Genomic DNA, 20926 nt, shown 5'->3' with positions numbered 1-20926 from the left:
TCAGTCCCACTGGCGTGGGATTCAGACTGGACAACCCCGGTCCCATCCCACCACCAGGCGGTTCATCAGTTGGGCCGAAAGCCTAGATTTATTTACTCTCCTTTCCTATCTCTCCTGGCGGTGGTTTTGCTGAGATAGTTGATAGTTGTAAGAGCTAGAGACGGCTCAGTGGTTAAGAGATGGACAATTGTACCAGAGGACTTGGGTTCAATTCCCAGCTCACAACTGTCTGTAACCCCAGTTCCGGGGGAGCCAATACAGTCAAGGGAAACACTAACACACCTAAAACAAACAGATGAACAAACGGGTAAATAAAGCTATTGTAGGTCTTTCTGGCCACTGCTAAAATGTGCTTCCACCCCATCTAAAACCAGTATCTGGCCCATGTTTTGACGTATTGATGTGGCTTTAGCCACACGGAGATGGATGGCCTCTATCACAGCTGTCCCTGGTGATCAGGAATTAGATCATGGTGCCCCTGAGAAAACGGGAAGTGGTTGATGTTGCTCTACCCCTCGGGTGTATCTCCCTAAACTCCAGCATGTTCTTCTCCAACAGGACCCCCTCCTCTCCGAATCTGAGCTCTCCCAGTACTTTGTCCATGACGGCCAGGGCTCCCTTTCAGACTTTGTGGTGGCTGGCTCCGAGGACGAGGACCACCCTGGAAGTGGCTGTGACACCTCAGAGGATGGAAGCCTGCTTTCCGTTCCCTCTGGTGAGCAGGAGAGCTCCAGGGGACCCCAGACTTAGCAGTACAATAAATGATTAGTAGTTCCCCCATCCCTGCGGGAGGCCTCTGGGGGTGTGTCTTGCCCAGGACAGCAAGGAGAAAGAGCTGGAAACCATGTGCCTAGCTGAGTAGAGGCAGCCTCTACTCTTGGCCATAGTGACCAACTGTTCGTGCTACAGTGAGTAGCTGGACACACATTCCAGTACCGGAGGTGAAGGTGGCTTATCCAGGCACCCTTTCCATGCCATTTATAACGCGTCTTCTTGAGTTTCCTGGCATCAAATCAGAGTGGGCAACTCAAAGCGCTCACAATTGAGGGCAAATTCCAGTTCTCTTCCCCCACTAGGTTCTAAGCTGAATTCCTCCTAGAAAACAGTAAGTTTTAAAAGTGGGACTGAGAAACACGGTTAGCGAAAGGTCACTTCTGCTCAAGAATCCTCACGTCTCTTCCCGAGTGACATCATCTAGTGCAAACTGCTCTCGGACTTCTGCTGTCAGAGGGGCAGACGATGGCAGGCTCAGGGCAGCCACAGTAGGGTGTGCAAATAGCAGGTCTGTGCTTTGCACTGTAGTATGGACAGAAAGCACGCAAAAGATTTGCAGAGTTGCTCGCATTCGCGCCATGCCTCAAAGATGTCATTTGCCTTGAGAAGTAGACAGTTTGGGCTGTATGCCACGCCCTTTGGCTAAAGATAGGGAGGGACCTCGGGTGATGAGAACATGGGTGTGAGGATGTGTTCCCTGGGTTACCCAGTAGAGGGGAGTTTTCTGCATCGCATTTAGGTTGGATCCCCCTCCCCCTTGCCAACAACTTGGGAGACAAAATGAATCTGAGCTATAAATTCTCTATCTCAAGAAAGCACGCCACTCAAGTTCAATAGCCTGGAGTTGGTTTTCATTGATTAAGGATGAGGAGATGGCTTAGTGGGTAAAGCACTTGAAGCACAAACGTAGGGGCAGGTTTGGATCCTAGAAGCCACAGAAAAGGCAGAAATCAGTAATCGCAGCACAGCGAGATGGGAGGCAGACAGAAGAATCCTTGGGTGGTGGTGTCAGGTCAGCTAGCCTGCCATATGTAATAGTAAAACCCAGGAGACCCTGTCTCAAGCAAGGAGGAAGGCAAGGACAGACTCCCAAGCTAGTGCACCAACCTCTGCCCATGGGACAACCATGTGCCCACCCACCTGCATTTACACTCCTGTGCCTCCCAGCACACAGAGATGTGCGTGTGTGGCTAAGTATCAGTATGTCTGTCTGTGAGTATAAAAACAAAGGTAGGTTGGGACAAAGAAAGAGAGATGCAACAGGCTGGCTGCCATATTGTTTACGTGGATGTCCGGGGACCAGAGGTTGTGCCTGGCACAGGATTGGTCTGTATAGTCACAGGATTGGTCTGTCAAGTGGCTGGACAAGGCAGATTTTACCCTTGATCAAGAGGGAGCACATGTAAGAGCAGTCGCAGGGATTTATTTCATTAAGGCTATAAAACTTGTGTTTTCCCTGATTCTTCCTTCTCCATCCCTTGCAGCTCATAAGGAGACAGGCAAAGCCAGGGCCAACAGCCTTGTGACACTTGGAAGCCAGAGGGGCTCTGGGCTCTTACACAAGCAGGTGACAGTTGCCCGGCAAGCCAGTCTCCCCGGAAGCCCACAGGTCCTCAGGAACCCCCTTCTCCGCCAGAGGAGGGTTCGTTGCTATGACAGCAATGATGGCAGTGACGATGAAGACTTTGATGGCGAGGGGGACTGCGTCTCCCTCCCGGGAGTCCTCCCAGGTCCCGGCAGGCCTCTGGTAGAGGATGACACTAGGCTTGCGTTGACAACCTCTTCCAAAAGTATTGACGTGAACAAGCAGGGGGAACGACTCCAGAAACCACTGGTTAGCAAGGCCTGCTCCGTGCCTCTCCTCGGCAGCTCGCTGGACTCAGAGCACAGCACCCACGATGGAACAGCGGGTACCCCTCCCAAGGCAGCCAGCCTGCCAGGCTCTGTAGAAACCCCCAAGAATGGGCCCGGAGGCTCCAGGAGAAAGGAAATGTCGGGGTCAAGAAGTTCACCAAAGCTGGAATACAGGGTCCCTGCAGACACCCAGAGCCCGAGGAGCCCAGAAAACGGTACCTCCCTGCCACAGAAGTATGAAAGTCTGGTGTCCAGGCACAAGCCCGTGGCCAGGATCAGTCCACACTACAAGAGGTCGGATGCTGAGGAGGCCCCAAGTGGAACAGGCAATGGACCGTGTGCTCAGGACTTGAAAGTCCAGGCTGTCGCCGGTCATCAGCCAAGTGGAACTGCAGAGAAGGTAGCTGACTCACTTTTCTGACGGTTCGGTTTGAATATTGTGGGATGGCTACAGAGTGCTTTGTAAGAGGCAGGGTAACCTGGGGGAAAGGCGAAGACTGGGTTACCTTTCGACAATCACTCAGCGGTTCCTATGGCGTCAGGCTGTTAGTCATGAGATCACTCAGCCAAAGTGTGTGTGTACTCCCATAGCAGGGGAGCAGGGCCAGCGGGGGTGATGGGGAAGCATTATGGAGGACGGTGGGGGGGAGCATAAAGCCCTGGGCCTGGGCCTGGGGCCAACTCACAGACGAGTTGGCACAAGTTGAGTGATAACATGGACAAGTCATCGAGCCTTCCCCACCTTGATTCTCTGGGCTGTCGGGCAGGGGATTGCTGTCTGCGTTGCTTGGCTGAGGGGCTCGACCGGCAGATGTTAACCGTCATTCCCTCCAGCTAGTGAGGTTAGAAGGAGCCTTGATTACTTTCAAGATCCCTACAGGAATCCTGTGTGATTAGAGCCACGTAGAACCCTCAGGTGGGGCAGCACATGCCTGTGATCCCAGCACTTAGGAGGTGGAGACAGGAGGATTGAGAAGTTTTAGGCTAGCTCAGGCTACATAATGAGACCCCCCGCCCCCGTCTCAATAAGAGAAAAAAGAAGCTAAGATAATGTCACACCAAATAACAGGGCTGAGTCCATTCAAAGTTTATAGTACACCAGGCCGAATGCAAGTTAATTGATACTTGTAATTGTTTGCATGTTAGTTATTATCTAATTGTTCACTTAATTTTTTCACTGTATCTCTTCTCTAGCAAAGTTTCTCGGTGTAGCCCAGGCTGTCCTGGAACTCACTCTGTAGACCAGGCTGGCCTCGAACTCAGAGATCCGCCTGCCAAGTGCTGGGATTAAAGGCGTGCACACCACTGCTCAGCATAAATAAATGTTAAATGCATTTTTTTTAAAGTGGGGTGGGTCTGGACAATACTTTTATTTAAAATATTTTTGTCATAAAAATTTTAGTTCTTAAGTGTGACTTTTATGACTGCGAGAGTCGAGTGTGTCACTCTCTGTAAGGCAGCCTCGGGTAGGAGAAGCAGAAAACCAAAGCAAAAGGCTTCTCTTTAGTGTTCACCATTGTTTCAAATACAACACTTGGTTACGAATTTGTGATGTGGTGGTGGTAGTGTTCTTGTTGTGTTGTTGGTGGTAATGGTGGTGGTAATGGTGGTGGTGGTGGTGGTGTGTGTGTGTGTGTGTGTGTGTGTGCGCGCGCACGTGTGCGCGAGAGTGTGTTCATGCAAATGTATAGTGCATACAGGTATGCACTCTCATGAACGTATGGAGTTCTCATGTCTCCTATGCTATTGCTGTCTGCCTTATTCCTTTGAGACAGGGTCTCTTGCTAAACTGGAGCATTCCAGTTTCTAGCTTAAGTGAGCACCAGTGAATGCCCCCAGACCCCAAGCTGGGGCGACAGGCAAGGAAACCATACCTTTCTACATTGGGTACCACACCTTGTTCCTTGGGTGTTGGGGTGTAGGCCCTCGTGTGTGCCCAGTCTTCCTGAGCCTTCTCTCCAGCCTAAGTTAGTACTTTACATTAAGGTGAAATTCTTCTTCATGGAAAGTTAACTGTTTTAAACTGTACAACTCAGGGGCACATTCCACTCCCACCCCTGTGCAGCGTCCACTCTTCTGGGCTTTCGTGTTTCATTTCCCTTAGCAGAAAGGCAGCAACTTACCTGAGTTAAGCACTCGCTTCCTTGGCCAGTGACTGACACTTCGCAGAGTGAGTTTTAACAAGCGTTGTGAAAGACGCCTTACACTTCTTCGGCCACTTTAGGACACACACCCAACTCAGATTAACTTTAAATAAATACAATTGGACTTTTTAGTGAGTTTGAAATTTGTTTTTGTGCTGAGCATTCCGTAGAAGAAAGGAAAATAAATAAAGTAATTGACACCTGGCCTAAGGGAAATCTTGGAGTTCTACACACTGGTCTCGTTTTTTTTCCCAGTTTACCCTCTTCCTCACTCTCAAGCTTCGGAATTGATTTTACAATCTTAGCTATCCTTCCTAAATGTCAGCAGGCACCCCTCACCTACAGAAACCTTACCCGCTGTTTTTAACTATCCTCATCAAATCAGCTTTTCTCTAAAACTTCTGAGATTCAGCAAATCTTTATTATCCCCATATGAAAGTTGAAAAACCTGAGGCGTAGGGATGAGGTGCGGAGCTGGGATTGGCCAGCTCCCGACCCTATTCTCCTCTACTGACGATGCTGTCTAAGGATGCAGAAACCCTGAAAAGCTATTAACATGGTTTCTGCTTCTCATTGTGCCAGGAACTTCGGGGAAATCCCACCCCGGGGGACAGCTCTGTCCCCACCAACTGTGGACCAGCCAGTACCCCATGCCACCCAAACACTGGACTCCCCACAGAGAACCCGCAGGGAGCTGTGCCAGAGTGCGGGCCACACCCTGGGACTGGTAAGACTACGTTCTTGTTGGTTTCATTGAGAGACAGGGAAACACGTATCCTAAGAAAAGTATTACAAGAAGATAATTTTGAGGAGGGAAAAAAACCCACTTAGGGAAACCAATATTTAGAAGTTGACATGAAATCGCTGTCCTTGATCGCTATGCTTACACCCCGCCCCCGCCCCGTCCCCGCCCCGCCCACCGCCCCATGCTTAGACCCTCATGTACATTCCCTGCTGAGTATATCCATGTTCGATCTTCATTTTGTGACACAGACGAGACATAAGAAATGGGTTGTTTTTGGTTTTTTGGTTTGTTTGTTTGTTTTTTCCTGCTTAGAATCTCCTTACAGTGCTTATATGAAGTCAAGTGCACAGAGAAGTGGCAGTAAAAGCCTCCACAAGGAAAAGTAAAAACTAAATAAGTAATAACGTGGGGGAACCCCTGAAGGGTTGGAGATCTGTGATAATAGAAAAATGAGATAGCCCCCTCGTCAAGGCCGTTCCATAAACTGTCATTATATCTTATTTATTTAATGTGTGTGTATATAGATGTGTATGTGAACATATGTGTGTGCATACATGTGTGTGCAAATGTGTGGTGTGTGTGCATATGTGTATGCATGTTGATGTACATACATGTGGTATGTATACATGTGTGTATGTGTGTCTGCATATATGTGATATGTGTGTGCATGTGCGCTTGTGTGTTTGTGTGGCTATGCGCTTCTACACACATCCCAAGGTCACAGGACAATTTCCCATACTCAGTTCTCTCTGGGGGGATTGAACTCAGACTGAAGGCTGACAGCAGGCGTCTTTACCCACTGAGCCACCTCACCAGCTCAGGGATGTCCTACAGTTGTACAATTTGGAACTGTAGAATATCCACCCCAGGCATGGTGGGTTTTTTTTTTTGTTTGTTTGTTTATTTTGTTTTGTTTTGTTTTTCAAGACAGGGTTTCTCTGTGTAGCCCTGGCTATCCTGGATCTCACTCTGTCGACCAGGCTGGCCTCGAACTCAGAAATCTGCCTGCCTCTGCCTCCCAAGTGCTGGGTAAATTAAAGGTGTGCGCCACCACACCTGGCTTTTTTTTTTTTTTTTTTGAGGCAAAGTTCGTTTTATAGCCTACGCCAACCTAGACCTTGTGAGCTCCCTGCCTCAGGCCTAGGTGCTTGAATCACAGGCACACCACCACACCTATCTTCTATCCACACGCTGTTGACTACCGAAACTGCAGCCCCCGGATGCAGTTCCTTGGCCCATGATGGGTCCATCACCATGGTTTCTGCTCCAACTTTCAAGTTCAGTTCGCAAGCATTCACTACTGAAGAAACGTTAAAGGACAGTTTTCATTAGAAACGTGACTTTACAGCAAAGTGTGTTAACTTAAATGGGGTTCCACGGAGTTCAGGATGTCATCTTTCAAAACAGCCTTCGTTTGAAGCGGGAGCCTATGTGTATTCCCACAAGGGCTCATTCTGCAGAATGATTCTCTGGATGTTCTCCTAGGACTCACGTGGTTCTCAGAACTGAAGAACAGCCAAGGGGTTTCTTTCTTTTATCACCAGAACCCATCTCCTCCTTATTTGAAACAATGCAGAAAACACTCAATCTATCCACTCAAGGAATTATTCTAGACAGCTTCCTGGTCCTGGGGGGTTTTAGACCTTGAGGAAGTGTTTATACAGGTAAGCTCTTCGGACCGGAAAGGCATTTACTCGTCCAGCCCCGGAGCCAAAGAAAAGACATACACTCTGTGTTCCCAGGCGCTTTCTACCTGTTCCGTCTCAATTCCAACCCTGTGCAGGTGTTCGTCTGTCCTCTCTGGACTTCTTTGAACATGCTGTGCTTGGCTCTCATTGCATTCTTACATGCAAGGAGCCCGACAGGGTTGGAGTGATGGTGCTCTGGCGCCCTCTAGGGCTTTGGAGGTATTACTCCAGTGTTTGACTCACGTGTTAAATTACCCCACTCCTCCAGTTTTTAGTGCCTCTGTCTTTCTGTGATGTTTCCATTCTCTCAGTTAAAAGGGCCAGCAGAGACCTTGACTGTTGGGCATGGCCTTTCCTCCTCCTAGTTTTATCACAAATGGCTTAACTGCTTTCCAGTGTATGGGAAAGATATTCTTCAAAATCTAACTTCTTTTTTTTTTGAACGCATAATTGATAAAAGAAAGAATTCTTTCTTATCCTTACAAAAACATGTTTGCTTTTTGGGCCCCTGAGATGGCTTGGCAGCTAAAGGTGCTTGCTGCCAAGCCTGAAGACTTGAATTCAATCCCCAGGACCCACATGGTAGGAGAGAACTGACTGCTACAGGGTGACCTCTCACCTCCATATATGTGCCATGGCACCATGTGCCCACACATAGATACGCATAATATATAGATAGTAGGGCTGGAGAGATGGCTCAGCGGTTAAGAACACTGACAGCTCTTCCTGAGTTCATGAGTTCAAATCCCAGCAGCCACATGGAGGCTCACAACCATCTGTAATGAGATCCGATGCCCTCTTCTGCTGTGTCTGAAGACAGCTACAGTGTACTTAAATATAATAAATAAATCTTTTAAAAATTTATCTTTAAAACATAAAAATATAGATAGATAGATAGATAGATAGATAGATAGATAGATAGATAGATAGATAGATACTAATTTTTTTTAATCCTGCTTCTTAGAAAAGGTCTACAGATGATACCAGGCTGGACATCATACACAGGTCAGGTCCAAGTCCAGCCTCTGACGAGGGCAGTGACTCCAGGCCTGTCACTCAAGCGTCTGATGGCCCCGATGACCTCATGGGCTCAACCTGAGGCATCTGTGAGGCTTCTGTGTGCACTGCACTAAGCAATGTCTAGTAAAACGATATGCGTCCCGTGTATGAACCTAGGCGAGTCTCCTACGAACAATCGCTATGAATCAATTTGAACATTCAAACATGAATGTCTATGCCTAGCAAATAGGCACATGGTAAGATGTGTGTAGGCACATACAGTTTTCCTGAGATGGTTTTCAAAAAAATGAAGACGGACTGATTCACCTTGGATGCAGGAACATGGCCACCTGATTATAGCTGCGCTGCCATTGAGGGCTGACCTACAGCCCAGGCAGCTCTGATTTGTTCTCTTGGTCAGCCACTCTTAAAACCAGGAGCGGGGATGAAAGCCTCCAAGGACTCTGTAGAACTATGGCGAGAAAAACCCTAAAGAGGTGTGTGAGGGTAGCCACTGTCGCTATCTGTAACGAACGCAGGGGTATAGAGTATAAAAATTAGGATAGGTTTTTGTGTGTGTGTATGACCCAACTGAGAAGGAAAATTTAAAGTTGCCAGAGCCCCTTGAGGAAACCAGTTGTTATGGTTTGTGTCCTGTTGACCCTGTTGTGTGTAGAGCAGCCTTTTCTTTTCTCAGTATGGTACCTCACATACTTTTTTAGCCTACTGTGGCAACAGTGCTCCTGCATGACAGGTGTGGCCTGGCAGGTCATGCCAAGCCCTGGTGACTCAGCTGCACCTGTGTCCCAGAAGCCTCCCACACCCCGCCATCACAGGTAGTCAAGGCTAATTGGGCCCTGTCACCCTGGGGTTGTTCCCATTAGTGGACCTTTGGCGGGGGTACCAAATGAAGCATTAGTGTGAAAGGAAGTACAAGGGCTGCCTCCAGATAACTTCATCTCCCTCAGACAGAACCCTCTGTAGGGGCTAGGGATTGTGGGGCACTTTCCAAGGATGCACGAAGCCCAGGCTTGAATCCCCAGCGTCACATACATTGGTTTGTAGTGGCTTACACTTAGGATTTGGGCATTTAAGAGGTAGAGAGAAGAGGATTGGGAACTTGAGGTCATCTGGTATACAGGAAGTTCAAGGTTAGCCTTGGACATTTAAGAACCTGCCTCAAATATTAAACAAACAAACCTTTGAAGACACACTCTGCGGGAAGTCACATTACTAATAAAAATCGCAGAAAGCTTTGCCTATTTGTGACTGTTTAGTAAGCGAATCTGAAAGTGTTAAATGGCCTTTAGCAGCCAGAGACACGGCTCAGTGGGTCAGATCCCTGAGCCCACAGGATCAAGGAGCAGAACACACTCCTACAAGTTGTCCTCTGACCTACACACATGCGCAGTCACACACACGCACACGTGCACACGCATGCACACGCACACAGAGTAAGTGGCCTTTGAGTCCCTTCCTCTTGTCACACTGCCCCTCTCCCCTGTATCTGCTGTCAGCAGAAGTAAGAACGCTATGCTTGAGAGTTCAGTAGTTGAACGAGAACAACATCTGGATCAGCAGGTATTCCTGGCAGCAGCCTGTCTCCCACAGCAGGCCTGGGTAGTTCTGTGCCATCCCCATGGGCGTCTTGATGAACCAGCCTTGTTATTGCCACATGCTCCACATGGAGGCCACAGGGTTCAGGTTTAGCCAAGCACAGGCTGTGGAGCAAACCCTGGCTCTCCCGCCTGTGAACTGTGAGCTTGGGCATGTTACCTAACCACTCGGTGACTCCCTTCCTCATTCTCTCAATGCACAGGGCCCACCCACCTCTCAGTACTGGGAGGAAAATTAACTGTGTGGAAATCTCCTACCACGGTGCTAAGACTTCATTATTGGCTAATAATTAGTTTGTAATTATTCATAAAGGGACAACAGGAGGGGGAAAAAAAAGATGCAATTAAAGCCAAGCCTAGTGACACAAACCTATAATCCCAACCATTCCTGAGGCCAAGATAGGAGGGTGGCAGGTTCATGGCCTGCCTTACTGAACTTACTGAAACTCAGTATCAAAGTGTTATGTGAGCTGGGGCCAGTAAGATGGCTCAGTGGTCATCGCAAGGCCGCCCTCTGGTATATAGTGAGTTCAAGGTTAGTGAGTTCAAGGTTAGTGAGTTCAAGGTTAACCTGGGATGCTCAGGACTCTCTCTTTTTTTAAAAAACATTTTTTAAAAGATTTATTTATTTTATTTATATGAGTACACTATAGCTGTCTTCAGACACACCAGAAGAGGTCATCAGATCCCATTATAGATTGTGCATCACCAACCATGTGGTTGCTGGGATTTGAACTCAGGACCTTTGGAAGAGCAGTCAGTGCTCTTAACCACTGAGCCATCTCTCCAGCCCCGAGACTCTGTCTTTAAAAATAATTAATTAATAATTATAAATTAATTAATAAATGTTAAGTATATGAGGACATATACTTAACATTTGGAGTAACACTGCTCAAACCAAGACCTTTTGTGGGTCACATGTCAAAGTGCTATTAGCCCAAGAGAGTGTAGTGCATGGTACTGTGCATGGGCTTTCTGAAGAGTCACCCTGGGACAGAGTGGCTCTCAGCACCTGCCCTGAGTGACATGCCACCCCCAACTGCTCCCCCCAGCAGTCCCTGCTTCTCTGAGCTGCGTGTTCTTTTGTGCCTCTGTGCTTTCAACCTGTTGTTCTCCTCCCCACTCGGAGCAATCCACCCCTCATGAGCCCCTCTCAAGCTTCCTCTACCGTTAAGGTTTTCCTAGAATAACTGGCTTTCAGATCCCCTGTTGACAAGTCACTTCAGAGTGGAGCTGGAGCTCAGAACCAGCGAGGATCCCACCTGGAGCATCAGCTCGCTCTCCTGGGCCACGTGTGTACATGTGTACAGACAGAGGCCTGCCATGGAGGCTAAGTCAGGAGAGTCAAAGGGTAGGAGGTCAACCAGGGCTGGACAGAGACCATCTCAAAAAATTAGAAAAAAAAGTAAGTCTCTTGGGTTCGGAGGTTGAACTGTTTCTTGGTACAGTCCGAGGCTCTCATGGTCAGATGAATAGATGGTGGATAAATAGATGCTGGATAAATAGATGCTGGATAAATAGATGCTGGAATGAGGGAAGACATGATGCCACTGCCCAGTCTAGGCCAAAGCTAAGGAATAAGACCAACAGTATCTGTCTTCCCAGAACTTCTGACGGCAGAGATGCTTGGGTAAAGAAACCCAGGCAGGAGATTTCTGGTGTCTCCTATCTGTAAGCAAACAAAGAGGGAAACGGGCAAGTTTAAATGTTCATTCTGCTTGTCCCAGTTACTTTAAGGCGATTAAAGCAGGGTGGTGGTTGCTAGATCTGAGCGCTCTACAGTTGGAGAGACAAAAGGCTGTGGAATGAGAAACAAGACTGAGATTGTGTATGCGTTTACAGAACTTCTAGAGGGTTTCTGTGTGCTTACATTTTCCCTTTTTCTCTCCCCTACCCTATCCAGGATGGGACGGGCCCTCAGACCACCTCCCTCCCCCAGGGAAGAACAGGGAAGTTCATCCTGACTCCAGCGAGACTTCTGCAGTCACCGAGCAAGTCCTCCAACCTGAGAGCCTCAGCCAGCCTGTGTCTCCCGGGCCCTCGGAGCCTGAGTCCCAGGGCGTATCTAAAATGAAGCCAGCCGGCCAGAGAAGCCTGTCTCCCAGGGAGAAGGCCTCAGCTCCTCCGGACTCCAGCAGGACTTGGGCTGCCCCTGGGGACAGCACTCCCAGCACCAGGAGAGCAGCTGTCCCCATGAGCATAGGAGTGACGCCAGCTACTGCTGTCCCTCATCCCTCCCTCGTGGGTCAGGAAAGGAGCCGAGGCCCCTCGGGTCCCAGCAAGGCCCTGGAAACTGCAGGACACTGCGTACCTGAAAGCTTGAAAGAATGTGCGGTGCTTGAAGAGGCAGTGTCTGCATCTGGAAAATTGTCACATGCCGGTCCCTCTGTGCCAGTGGCTACTGACCGGACCCTGTCGGGGAGCACAGAGAGCCCGGTGACAGACATTGACAAGCTCATTGGGGAAGCCCCTGAGACGTGGCTTTCTCAGTCTCCTCAGAGAGCTGACTGCAGGGCTCACCAGGGCATTTTTGAGAGTCAGCCACCAGGGGGAGCTGGGGGTGGCAGTTCCCACCACACTCAGACTGTCAGGAGTGACCAGACAACCTCTCCAAGGAAGACTGGAGGCACAGGCTCACCCCCACCCCCTCAGTGGACCTTCCAGCCTTCCGTTCTGGATTCCATCCATCCTGACAAGCAGTTGGCTGTGAACAAAAACTTTCTGAACAACTACTCTAGAAATTTTAGCAGTTTCCACGAAGACGGCGTCTCCCTAGCAGGCCCAGGTGGCAGTTCGGAGCCGTCACCCTCGTCCATGTATGGTGATGCTGAAGACTCCTCTTCAGACCCCGAGTCTCTTGCTGAAGATCCACGAGCAGCGGCCAGGCACAACTGGCCAGCTCCTCCATCTCGTGAGTCCTCCCGTAAGGAAGGTGGCAGTGAGTCTGAGGACGAGCAAATAGAAATCTGTGCCCCGGGTGGTTGCCCTGAGACCCCAGTGCCTGCCCAAGCGCCCGCCCTGGTTGCATTGGGCGCAGATCCCCCAGTACGGCAGACTGTGAGGGAGCCGGTGGGGGACTCCTGCGAGAGAGCTTGCTTTATGCCAGGAGCCTCGCACAATTCCATCCCGGGCTCTTCCCAGCCATTTTCCTTCCTGGATGTAAGCTCTCCGGAGCATGAGACTTGGGCAGGCGTACACGCTTCACGGAGCCACGTGCCTGGATGCGCAGAGGAAACCGGGGCCGTCTGCAGCACAAGCCCAGTCATGGGAGATGACCAGCCTTCCCAAATGACCAGACCTTGTGGAACCCCGCCATTTGTGCTTAGGAACCCAGATATGGTAAATGGTTTGGGACGGGACCTCCTGGATGAGGGAACCCCAAACGAAGGAGCAGATGCCTCTCGTGTCATATGCAGTGTGTATGCCCTGGGGACTGAGGGTCCTAAGAATGGAGAGGCTGTTTTGGCAAACGAACACATTGCCAAGGGCTGCAACCTGGATGGCTTGCTACAGAAACCAAAAACGACCTCCAGGAGGCCTATCATGACCTGGTTTAAAGACATAAATAAAGACAGCCAAGACACACATTTGCAGAGCAGGTCTGAGAAGGAACAGCCCTCAATGCTGGCTACGAGTCCTGGCTCGAAAGGCAACGCAGTGAACACCAGCCACAGAAAGGGAGTGGCTGTGCCTAAGAGTCCACCTCCCCGGCAGAAGAGTCAAGAAAATAAAGACCTGCCCCCTAAAAGCCCAGTGGAAACACTGAGTAACTGTCAGAAGTCCAAGGGCAGCCCGAAGCTTAAGAGGCTCGACAGCAAAAGCAAAGCCAGCCCCGAGGCACCTGTGGCCAGTCCCGCTAAGGGCGGCAGGACCGACCACAGGAAGTCCTTGCCTTCACCCCAGGCCTCCCATAACATGCTTTCGAAGGCAGTGTCACACAGGCTCCACATAGCTGACCAAGAGGAGCCTAAGAACACTGCCGGGCACACCCCCAAGCCTCCCCCGTGTGTGCCGGAGAGCAAGCCACCTCTGGCTGCCTCTGGGTCGCTGAGGACCTCCGCGTCCGACACAAGCATTAGAACCTCTACTTCTCCCCTGACCTCCCCCAAGCCTCTCCCGGAGCAAGGTGCAAACAGTAAGTTCCACATGGCTGTCTACCTGGAATCTGACACAGGCTGTCCAACTGCCTCCAGGTCCCCCAGGTATGGACCAGAGGGCAAGGTGCCCCATGCTAACTCTGGGTCAGTGAGTCCCTCCGCATCGAGGACCAATATAGCCTTGGCAGGGGCCAGACAGAGCAAGCAGTTCACACCCAGCCGAGTAGACTTGGTGTTAACAGAAGCGGCCCAGCCCCAGGGCATCAGTGAGAAAGAAACCGAAAAAATGGCTAGTGGTCCTCTGGAAAGGACAAACCAGCTAAAAATCGTTGAGATTTCTTCTGAAAGAATGCCAAAGAATGCATGTGGTGACAAGCCACCCAATAGTGACAGAAAGGGCGGGTTCTTGGCCCACAGCAACTGTCAGGAGAAGAGTTCAGTCAGACTCCGTCAATCAGTGGAACTGTCCCCAAAGCATCCGCCCCTCCCTCCCCCCCAGGCCTCCCAGGTGGAGCGGGAAATGCGCTGGTCCTACAGCATGGCCAGACTGGCCGCCTCCTCCTCCCCGCAGCTGCCCGCCAAAATGCCAGATTCCTCCCAGGGCAAATCCAGCCAAATGCCAGCCTCTGTCGGAGTGCCCAAGAATGGCGGACCCGTAGGCCTGGCCGGAGAAGAGCACCCCTACTTCACACCGAGGCCAGCCACCAGGACTTATTCCATGCCAGCCCAGTTCTCCAGCCACTTTGGACGAGAAGGTCCTTCCCCACCCAGCCCAAGTCACTCGCCTCAGGACCCCCAGGTCCCTGTGATGAGCGACAGTCTCTCTGAGAAGACAGCCAAAGGTGTGACTAACGGACGGGGCGTGTACAGTGTGAAGCCTCTACTGGAAACACCGAAGAACCCGCCACCAGCGGATGTGGGGGATGTCGGGGCGGTCCCCGAGGCGAGCGGCCTTATCCCAGACAAACTCAAAGTCACCAGGAGACACTACTACTGTGAGCAGAGCTGGCCCCATGAATCTACCTCGTTTTTCTCTGTGAAGCAGAGGATCAAATCTTTCGAGAACCTGGCCAATTCTGACCGGCCTGCGGCCAAGTCTGCCACATCCCCGTTCTTATCCGTGAGCTCCAAGCCTCCCGTTAACAGACGGTCATCTGGCAGTATCACTTCTGGGAGCCCCGGTGATGGGACCGCAAGGTCACTGAGACGCAGCTTGAGTTCCTGCAGTGAGAACCAGAGCGAGGCCAGCAGCCTTCTCCCGCAGATGACAAAGTCCCCGTCCAGCATGACTCTGACTGTCTCCAGGCAGAATCCGCCAGAGACTAATAACAGGGGCCACAGTCCAGACCCAAAGAAATCACCCGTCCCTGTGGGAATTCCCACCTCCACAGGGAGCCCAGCCTCACCCATCAAGAGGAACAAGTCTTCCATCCGCCATGCCCAGCCTTCCCCAGTGTCCCGATCCAAGCTCCAAGAGCTGAGAGCCTTGAGCATGCCAGACCTGGACAAGCTGTGTAGTGGTGAGGACTACTCTGCCAGCCCAGGGGCATTGCTCTTTAGAACCCAGCTGGAGATAACCCCCAGAAGGTCGCAAGGCTCCCCAGCTACCTCGCCAGCCGGCTCCCCAGCTAGAGGCCATGCAGATGTCAATGGATCAGTCTTCCTTTCGTGTCCCGTGAATGGTGGCAACAGAGTCTGCCCCAAAGGAAACATCTCTCCAACCCGTGAGCCTGCAGTGCCCACTGGATCCAGGGAAGGGGGTGAATCTCTGCGGGCCATGCCTTCTGGGAAAAGCTGGTCAGTGAAGTAAGTACCCTCCCCTCTTACTCAAACAGGCCAATTTCCATTGGGAACACTTCCAGGTTTATAAAACGTTTGCAAAGGTAATGAGGGGAGTCCTGAGCTACCTCTCCCCAGATCTTCCTAACCACTTGTCTTACACAACCCTGGTCCATGAGTGAGAAACAAGGATTTAACCCCGGACACCCAAGCATATGCACAAAGCCACAAACTTCAGGTCTTGCTGAATCAATTCCACCAGTGTCCTCTCCAATTCTAGGATGCAATCCAGACACCACACGCTGAATTTCAGTCAGTATCCGTTCTGGAAGCCACATATGCTTGCCAGTGCGTGGCTTTGAGGGCAGGAGTAACGTGGGGAAAGGGCCGAGCTTCAGGGAGTCTTTGGGGGCCCTGAAAGCAGCTAGAGCTAAGCGGGGAAACTCGCAGTGTTTTAAAATGTTCCACCGGGGCCTCCAATTTCTAAACATGTCAGAAGTTGTCTGCTATGCTTCTGTACTGGTCCCTAAATATCCTAAAGGAGTCGCTAGGCTCATTTCCTACACCGTCAGTGAAAGATATTCATGCTGGCCTCGTAGGATTCTCTAGTAAACTGTGGAGCAGAACCTATGCCCAACAGAAGGCAGATGGGTGGGAAAATGCCCACAGCCTGGCAGGAAGACCTTCCAGACGAATCCTTAGGAAATGGAGAGGCTGCTGTTTGTTTTTGTTTGTTTGTTTAATCTCTGTCCTTTTTTTTTTTTTTTTTTTTTTTTTTTTTTTTTTTTTTTTTTTTTTTTTTTTACTTAGTTTGGATCAACTCCTTGCCTCGGCGGGGTACCAGCAGAGATTACAGGCCGTTTTATCATTAGTGGGGTCAAAATCCCCCATCCTCCCTCTCATTCAGGAAGCGAAGGCACAATCAGAGGTGAGTGGGGTACACAAAACTGAGGAATGTGGGTGCAGTGGGGGAGGGGCAGGTGCTGGGCTCAATCATTGCTCCATGCACTGCCACCAGCTTGCACAGCTGGCCCTTGCTGCGGTGGGAAATGTTGGATTGGTGTCGCTGCAGCAACCATTCACCAGCCTAGTTCTATCCAAGGAGCCCAGAGTTTACAAAGGAAATGCTGAATGCTGGTGAACCAATGTCCCTTTCAGTGTTGACATAAACTAGCAAGCGGTGCCACCTGCTGGTGAAAGGCTCACACTGTTAGAACCCTGCTTATGTCCCAGAGTTTAAGAGTGCCTAAACCCCAGTCTATAAGGTCAAAAAGATTCAGAATTTAAATGGACCATATGTGACAGTGAACAGTAGTAACAACAGAGACCATGGGTTCCCATCTAGAATATTCCTCGGGGGACAGTAAGAAATTGAACCGCGACAGATGAATATTGTTGAGAACAAGGCAAATAGGAATGAGTGATGAGATACTAAGGTTTACATTATGTTTACAAATACTGTTCCCATACACACACACACCCTGCATCCTCCTGGGTACCATTTGAAGTTTCTCTGTTAAGCTGCAGCCTTACCATCTCATTGCCCTGGATGGTGAGGAGATGGAGTTAGGGTGGAGACGGGAAACAGATACCTATCGGTTCACACTCCCTTCATATTCCCAGCCCACTGGTACAGTCAGGACACCCTTACACTCTCCTTCAGTAGCAGGCATGTGTCACAGGCCACAGGCTCACTTTGGGACATAGTCTCATTCTTTCTGGGGGGTCTCTTTTCTCCAAAGGTGTCAGAACAGATAAAACATACAAGGAGCAAAAAAAAAAAAAAAACCTCCACCAGACACATACATAAAATGTGCATTCTCAGAACTATAGCGGAGACAGAATGCCAGGCACCGCTATTAGCTCGATACCCCGAACAAGTGTGCAGTTAGGCGTCGGGGACCATTCCTGCTTGCATTAGAACTCGGGTTTCTTTTCCTGTCTTTTGTTTTCAGTCGATTTGAGAAAGCAGGGAGCGCAAAGCTAGCCCTATCCTGCTATCTTTGTGCTGCGTTTCTCTGCTCTCCCCAGAGAGTATGGTGCAGCTCAAACCAGAATGGCACAAACCAGTGGCCTGTGGCCTTCTGGTGTGTACCCTGAAAGTTGAAAGGGGACAAAATCCAGCCTGCTTTTCTGACTATCACACGCCCAAGTTTTGGAAGGAATGCCCTGTCCATCAGGCATCCCAGTGCTGTACCAAATTTCTTGGGCAAAATCAAGCCACCTCCTCAGCCGCTGGCACACTTGTTTCCCCAAATGTACCCCCCCCCCAGAAATTAACTTAAATAAATGGAAATTTTGATGGCTGTATGCCTAAGTCCAGGGTGGCCTCAAACCTGCTATGTTCCCAAGAGTGATTGTTTACTCCTGACCTTTTTTGAAAACCGGAAATAGATTTTTTTAATTATGGTATAATCTTGTTTCCATCTTCCAAGGACTAGGATTACAGAGTGTGCTATCGTGCCTGGTTTCATGTAGTCTTGGGGTTTGAACCCAAAGCTTTGTGCATGCTAGGCAGGCATTCTAGCAAACGTGGGTTTCTACGACACAGGTAAGAGTGAAGAGGCAGGGTAAAGGCATCGCTACAGCCGTGTTTAATACACCAGTGTTTCCACAGTTGGGTTCCTGAGTTATCTGCAGGTACAGTTGATTAGCTGGTAGTCATAAAGTGGGTCAAACTGTCAACCATATGAGACTAGAACATTCTTAGTGTTCTAGGACATTTGTAGCTTTCTAGGGTTACATAACATTAGACTGTCTTGCTTCGAAGCATCAACCAGGGGGGGATATCTTGAAATAGAAGATTAGACGCAACTGGTTAAGTGGTCCGGAATCTGACGTCACCCCATTTTAGACATGATTCAGCAACAAGTTCAATACTGCTTGCTTTATCGCGAAGTAACTATCAATGGCTTCTGGATGATCAGAAGCACACTGTTACTGGAGAAAGCTAATGATAATCTCCAAGGACTGATTTGTTAAGAGAAAAGAAAGCAGAAAACCACCCGTGGGGTCAGCTGATCAGAAAACCTAATGGAGGGGCGTTTAGTTCTGTTGGTAAGTCATGAAGCCTGGGCACCTTCAGTCATCCAGACGGGTGGACGGAAAGGAGAGGCAGACCACAACGAGGCTCTCTAAACACGCACAGGAGCGTGTGGCTTAGTGAAGGTCTTTTGTGCATCTCCTGGAAGGTAGTCAGATGCTGAGAGGCTGACAGTGTACCTTAAAACAGGCATACAGCCATCAAAATTTCCATTTATTTAAGTTAATTTCTGGAGGGGGAGAGTTGCATTTGGGGAAACAAGTGTGCCAGCGGCTGAGGAGGAGGCTTGATTTTGCCCGAGAAATTTGGTACAGCACTGGGATGCCTGATGGACAGGACACTCCTTCCAAAACTTGGGCGTGTGATAGAGAAGTATGGCACAAAGAGCGCCCTACACAGCAGAGGCATGCCATGTGGTCAAATCTGGAAAGGCAGTGACTTTCCTCAGATGGCTTAGAAACTTGGGGACCCAGGAAAGCGGCTGCCTCTGTCCTCATTCCCAGGTCCCACAACTGCAAGATAGATAACTGCCTTGTGCATGGGCTAGAGAGATGGCTCGGTGGTTAAGAGCACTGGCTGTTCTTCCAGAGGTCCTGAGTTCAATTCCCTGCAACCACATGGTGGCTCACAATCATCTGTAATGGGATCTGATGCCACTCTTCTGGTGTGTCTGAAGACAGCTACAGTGTAGTCATGAATAAAATAAGTAAATCTTTTAAAAAGTACCTTGTACATAAGCCCACATGGGGCAAATACAGAAATACACGAAGGCTGAGCTGGACTCCTCCGTGTTTCCGGGTTAAATCGAGAATTACTAAGAGTCCGTGTCAAGCATCTCCATGGGGACTTAGCTTAAGAGTTTCTCAAGAATAAATTGTCTGTTTCTCTTCACTAGAATAAAGAAGACATTTGCTTCATAGTCTTGAATAAAAAAGAAGGCTCGGGTCTGGGATTCAGTGTGGCAGGAGGGGCAGACGTGGAGCCAAAATCAGTCATGGTAAGCCGCTCTCGGGGCATCCCAGTGTAGGCAGCAGAATTTGATGGGGACACAAGAGAGATGGCCGAGTTTTGTTCCCTGTTAGCCCCATGAACATCAGAGCATGAGGAGGGCAGTATATAGTATCTCCACTGTCGAAGATGAGTGTTTTTATAGACAGCTAATGTGGCATGGAGAGCAGATGCACTTGTCAGCATAATTACCTCCATTGTGGTCATTTACGTTTAAGCACGGGGAAGGAGAGTCAAGTGTCCATACTTGCAAGCAGTAGCACTTTGAAACCACTTGGCCACATTCACCGGGCAAGCCTCTGTCTCTCTTGCTGTTACCCTGTGGAGGTAACAGAGGAGCGGTTATGTGCTGCCGACTTGTTAGTGCGCTCTGCACACTGAACAGTGACCAAGCCAGTGCTTTCTGACTAGGAGGCCTGCCATGACCGTAGATCTGCAGTTACTCTCATCTCTCACTGACAGTTACCAGAGCCATGGATGAATCCCTTCTCTTTTCCTTTCTGTCCTAGGTCCACAGGGTGTTTTCTCAGGGTGTGGCTTCTCAGGAAGGGACTGTGAGCCGAGGGGACTTCCTTCTCTCCCTCAATGGCACCTCCTTAGCTGGCTTAGCTCACAGTGAGGTCTCGAAGGTTCTGCACCAGGCAGAGCTGCACAAACACGCCCTCGTGATTATCAAGAAAGGGAATGACCAGCCCGGGCCCCCGTTCCGGCAGGAGCCTCCCTCAGCCAATGGGAAGGCTCCGTTCCCCAGAAGGACCTTGCCGATGGAGCCTGGAGCTGGTGAGTTTTATCCACTGATAGTGAGCAGGGCGTGAGCAGCTGATTGATAAAGACTGTACCAGGACTACAGTGTACTAGCAAGATAAAACAGGCTATGAATAAAACAGCTTTTGTAATGGGATTTGGTGTGAAAAGAGGTTTCTGAGCAAGGCATGTCCTTGAGAAACATCAAGATTTCTGTTTCCTGTTTTAGCAGAATATAAGAAAATGAAGTGTTTTTTGTGTTTGCAAATAGAGACTGCAGACTTTCTGTGCCAAGAGCTTAGAAGGGGCTCGGGATGGACTCCCCTGTGAACACCCACACTAAGTACTAGTTCTCTCCCAAGCCCAGGCTCCCTGCAGGCTCCCTCTGCAGCCCCTTCCACTGCCCTGGCAGGCAGCCCACAGTTCAAGGCAGGA

At 49.8% G+C, this 20926-nt stretch overlaps 1 protein-coding gene across 5 annotated transcripts in view; it reads left to right on the top strand.

Annotated features, from left to right (window-relative positions):
* Positions 1–20926, top strand: part of Pdzd2 (PDZ domain containing 2) — a 369377-nt gene that overhangs the window by 341283 nt on the left and 7168 nt on the right. For all 5 annotated transcript variants that reach the window (XM_029544119.1, XM_029544118.1, XM_029544117.1 and 2 more), the window contains 7 exons: positions 559–715; positions 2259–3028; positions 5355–5499; positions 11724–15723; positions 16507–16624; positions 19635–19736; positions 20257–20527. In XM_029544119.1, the coding sequence (XP_029399979.1) occupies positions 559–715; positions 2259–3028; positions 5355–5499; positions 11724–15723; positions 16507–16624; positions 19635–19736; positions 20257–20527 (5563 nt within the window). The remainder of the gene's footprint in view (positions 1–558; positions 716–2258; positions 3029–5354; positions 5500–11723; positions 15724–16506; positions 16625–19634; positions 19737–20256; positions 20528–20926) is intronic.

The sequence above is a fragment of the Mus pahari genome, chromosome 11 (genome assembly GCF_900095145.1).
Source record: "Mus pahari chromosome 11, PAHARI_EIJ_v1.1, whole genome shotgun sequence".
Lineage (NCBI taxonomy): Eukaryota > Metazoa > Chordata > Mammalia > Rodentia > Muridae > Mus > Mus pahari.
This window is presented reverse-complemented; position numbering and strand designations above follow the sequence as displayed.